The sequence below is a fragment of the Emiliania huxleyi genome (assembly GCF_000372725.1).
Source record: "Emiliania huxleyi CCMP1516 chromosome Unknown EMIHUscaffold_203, whole genome shotgun sequence".
Lineage (NCBI taxonomy): Eukaryota > Haptophyta > Isochrysidales > Noelaerhabdaceae > Emiliania > Emiliania huxleyi.
This window is the reverse complement of record NW_005200571.1, coordinates 214603-218724: the sequence shown is the minus strand read 5'-3', so window position 1 is coordinate 218724 and position 4122 is coordinate 214603. Positions and strand designations below refer to the sequence as shown.

At 69.7% G+C, this 4122-nt stretch overlaps 2 protein-coding genes across 2 annotated transcripts; one reads left to right on the top strand and one right to left on the bottom strand.

The window, feature by feature from the left end:
- The first annotated feature begins 547 nt into the window (after positions 1-547).
- Positions 548-2837, top strand: EMIHUDRAFT_442854 (hypothetical protein). Its single transcript, XM_005781366.1, is given in 6 exon segments — positions 548-680; positions 758-1241; positions 1260-1440; positions 1459-1462; positions 1473-1591; positions 2814-2837. 3 exon segments carry the CDS (start codon positions 566-568, stop codon positions 1342-1344), a joined length of 684 nt encoding a protein of 227 aa, XP_005781423.1. The 5' UTR covers positions 548-565; the 3' UTR covers positions 1345-1440; positions 1459-1462; positions 1473-1591; positions 2814-2837.
- A 525-nt stretch (positions 2838-3362) lies between these two features.
- EMIHUDRAFT_72932 (hypothetical protein) lies at positions 3363-4118 on the bottom strand (the record flags this gene model as incomplete). The annotated part of the gene is made up of 1 exon (XM_005781365.1): positions 3363-4118. A coding segment is annotated over one exon (756 nt), but the record flags the coding sequence as incomplete, so codon positions are not given.
- Positions 4119-4122: the final 4 nt, after the last annotated feature.

The window sequence follows — 4122 nt, the reverse complement described above, 5'->3', positions numbered from 1 at the left end:
CCCCTTTGGCCGCTTCCGGGCCCAGTACAGGGCGGGCGAAAGAAGGGTTTCCTTGGGCCCTTTTAACACGCTGGTGAAGCCGGCGGTGGATTACCCGGGGGGGTTTGGCGCTGCCGGCGGCAGCAGCCAGAGTGGGGGGGGGGTCTCCGAGGACGCTATGCTGGCGGCGGCTGCGGCGGGGGCGGATCCGGAAGAGATCGTCCCGACGATCGTTTGCGACGGCTTCGAGGCGGATTTTGAGCTGCTGCCCGGGGAGCTCGTCCCAGGTGGGGACTGGTTTTGCGCGGCGTGCAAGCCCTCTCACCCGCAGGAAATCCCGGGGGAGGCGGAAGAGCCCGCCCTCGGAGTCCCTCAGTTGGGGGCGGCTCCCAGCTGGTGTGACCTCCCCCCCCCCCCCCATTCCCCCTTTCCTCCTTCGCCACCCCCCCCAGCACCTCCTCCTCACGCATCTCGTCCTCGCATTCTCTCCCCTCCTCCTCCTCCTCACCTCCCGCTCTCTCAACCCCCCCCCCCCCCTCGCTCAAAAAGGCGTGCGCCAGCAAGGCGTGCCGGCTTTGAGCCAGGCATGCATTCGGGCATGGACCCGGGCCAGTGCGAGCGGAACCCGCGCTGCACCCGCGGGTACAAGCACGGCGGGCTCGGCGGCCACTGCCGCCTCTGGCGGCGCGACACGAGCGACGGCCGAGCTCCTGCGCGGCGTGACGGCGGCCTGCAGGGCGGACGCCTTGTCCGAACCTTCCCCCGAACTTTGCTGTAGGCGTCGTGGAGCCGGTGATGGGGGCGGGCGAGGCGGGCTGGGCAGCGTCCGCCTTCCCGCGCGTGTCGGGCGCGCTCGAGTCGATCGGCATCTCGCTCGCGAGGCAAGCCGCCGAGCTGAGCGATGTCGCAGGAGCCGACCTCGCCTTTTTGGGACACATGAGCCACGCGCAGCTCCGAGCATTGGGCGAGGAGTGCATGGCGCTGCCCGAGAGCGCCCGTGGCGACTTCGTCCGCGAGCTGGTGTGGCGGCGCTGCCAGGACAGAGGCGGCGCGTCGGCTGGCCAAGAGCCGAGCGCGTTTGGCGGGCCGCCTCCGCCGCCGCCTCCGCCGCCGCCACTCCAACCGGCGCCGCTTTCGCTTCCGCCGCCGCCTCTTCCTCCGCCGCCGCTTCGACATCCGCCGCCGCCATTCCAGATGGGCGCCGTTCAGATTGCCGTCCCGCTGGCGCTGCCATTTGCTGGCCAGCCCCAATATTGGAATGCCCAGCAGCTAGCACACGCCCAGGTGCAGGCCCAGCTGGCCCAGCTGCGGTGCCACCAGTCTCTCGTTCAGTGGCAACAGCAGCAGCACGCAATAGCAGAGTAGGTGTTGCGCAGAAAACACCGCAGAGCTTTCTTCCACTGCTGTCTTGGTTACCATCTTGTTGTGTACAAACCAGGAAACCTCTCTCTCTGCATGCGCGCGCGCGCGCGCGACCGCGAGCATATATGGATTATGGTCTATCTCTGTTGACTGTGCTCTCCCGCACGTCCCAGCGTGCAAAAGTTAACCACACAGCACAACACACACCTCTCGCGCTGACCCATCATGCACCGGTGCTCCAGAACTAAGCGTATGCCGCAGAAGTGTAACCGCCGATCCATGGCGCGCGTAGCTATGACAGGGACCGCGGCCGCGGACCCGGTGGCGGACGGGGCTGGCGCGCAAGCGCCGGCCACCGTCGTACTGCCGGGGATGCGCAGCGGACCCTGGAATCGCTCCGATCGCGCGCAACTGGAGGACGCGGTGGGTGTCGCACGGTTGTTCGGTGCGTCGTGTGTCAGGCTGATAAGGCCTGGCTACGCGACCATCGAGGTCGACCTGAAGCACGAGAAGGCCGCGGGCGACCGCGAGTCGGTGAAGGTGGCGGAGCGCTCGTACATCGAGCGCACCGCGCCGAAGAAGAAGGAGCTCACTGATGAGCAGCTTGCGGCTCGAACCGCGTCACGCAAGGCCAAGAAGATCCGGCAGAAGGAGCGCCGGGCGAAGGAGGCTGGCGAGCGCGCCGCGAACGAGGCCGAGAACGCGGAGCGCCCGCGCGCGCAGCTGCGCGAGAACATCGAGTACGTGATGGCCGGGCTGCGGTCTGCAGCTGCGCAGGCGCGCAGCCAGGCCGGGTCCAATATAGGAGTCGAATACTCGCTGCCCCCGGAGAGGGACGACGGGTATCGACGCGGCCCCAGCAAGGTGTACGCCACAGTTCCCCAGGGGACCGTGGCGACGACGGTCGCCCCGGACTGGCTCGCGAACGAGCTGGCCGGGCGCGGCAAGATTGATGCGGCATGCCGCGACCGCATGGCCATGCACCTGATGACGGCCGCCGGCGCCTCGGCGCCGGCCGACGCCGTGTTCAGGTTCACGGCTGGCGAGGCAATGCAGACCGAGGACGACGACGAGGACGCCGACCGCTCCGAGGAGTATTCCGACGACGACGGGAGGGCGTCCGACTTGTAGCTGGCCTCACCCATATCTTACCCTCTGCCCCCCCCCTCCTGCTACCCCCCAGGCTAGATGGAGTAGTCACAGATAGCCCCACACAGCCCCTTACCCCGGGTACTACCCCTTCACCCTCGCCTCGCTGTGCGTTTCTGAACACGTAGACGACCACGCTGTGGGGGTTGTGTTATAGGAGTAGGAGTGGGGTGCAGGTTGCTCACCCACGGCACCGGGCCGGTGCTTGCACTTTGAATGCCGTGGGGCTCCTGCCCGTGTCCGGGCGTGGAGATGCGAGGGTCGCCCCCCCTTGCCCCACCACTTTGTGTGTGTGGAGACGTTTACCTTACCTTACCTTACCTAGAGCCGCCGCGCCCCGCGCCCCGCCTGCCCCGCCCGCCCCGTCCACGCCCACCGCGCCCCCCTCTCCCCCCTCGCCTACCGACCGCCGCCGTGCCGCCCACGGGCTGGGCCTGGGGCGCGGGGCGCGAGGGCGGCTGGTGGACAAATGTCGCCTGCTCCGCCACCAGCCGCCCAGTTGCGGCGATGGGCAGCGCCGGCTGGCGGCAAGCCGGGCAGTTGGTGTCGCGCTCCAGCACGCGCGGCGCACATGTCTCGCAATATAGCGCGTGGCCGCACGCGAAGCGGACCGAGCGCGGCGCGTCGTAGCAGAGGTCACACTGGCGCTCCTCGGCCCCAGCCGTCTCCTCCACCTCCCCCGCCGCTTCGACCAGCGCCTCCAGCCGCGGTAGCGCCTCTGCGAGCGGCATCCGCTTCTTCTTCCGCTCGTACGCCAGCCCGACCACCAACCGCGTCAGCTCCTCGGCCTGCGCCGCCGACCAGCCCGCGTCGGCCGCCGCGATGCGCTCCGCCGTGTCGGGCTCCTCCAATGCATCGTCGCACGCGTTGAGCAAGCCGAGAGCGCCGCGGCCGGTCAGGGCGACGAGCAGCGTGATGCCGAGCGCAAAGCCATCGGTGAGCTGCGAAGCCTGACCGTCGTGCGTTATGATCGAGTCCATGTAGCCGGGCTTCCCAAAGATACGCTGCGTCGACAGGTGCGAGACCTGCTGGCTGCTGCCGGCCCCTGCCTCTGCCGCGCGCGCGAGGCCCACGTCGGCGAGGTAGCCGTTGCCGCGCTCGTCGAGCAGGATGTTGCCCGCCGAGACGTCGCGGTGCAGGATCATGGGCGAGAGCGTGTGCAGGTAGTGCAGCGCGCTCGCGGCGTCGCGCAGCACGCGGAGCCGTGCGGCGGAGGAGAGCGGCGGAGGCGGCGTCTCGAAGCCGAGCATGCGGAGCCGCTGCAGTGCGGCTGGAGCGCGGTAGAGGCGGTCCTCGAGGCTGCCGCCGCGGCAGAGGGGGTAGACGAGGCACGCTCTCGCCGGCGCCAAGCAGACGCCGAGCAGAGGGAGCAGGGACCGGTGGCACGCCGCGCTGAGCGTGCGCACCTCGCTCTGCAGCTCGGCGAGGCCTTGGGCGCCGACACCGACCAGCGCCGTCTTGACGGCGAACCCGCAAGCGACGCGCGGAAGCGACGGCAGCGCGTCGCAACGGTAGACACGTCCGAAGCCTCCCTCGCCCACCTTGCGCGCCTCGGCAAAGGCGTCGGTCGCCGCGATGAGCTCGTCGAGAGGGACGTTGGCGGCGGCGCGGCGGCGGCGGCGAGGGCGGCGA

Bases quoted from the DNA above. Each gene is read 5' to 3' on its own strand.
- EMIHUDRAFT_442854 (XM_005781366.1), top strand. From the start codon at position 566: ATGCATTCGGGCATGGACCCGGGCCAGTGCGAGCGGAACCCGCGCTGC. The intron at 681-757 runs GCCGAGCTCCTG...ACTTTGCTGTAG, and splicing joins GCGGCGCGACACGAGCGACG to GCGTCGTGGAGCCGGTGATG.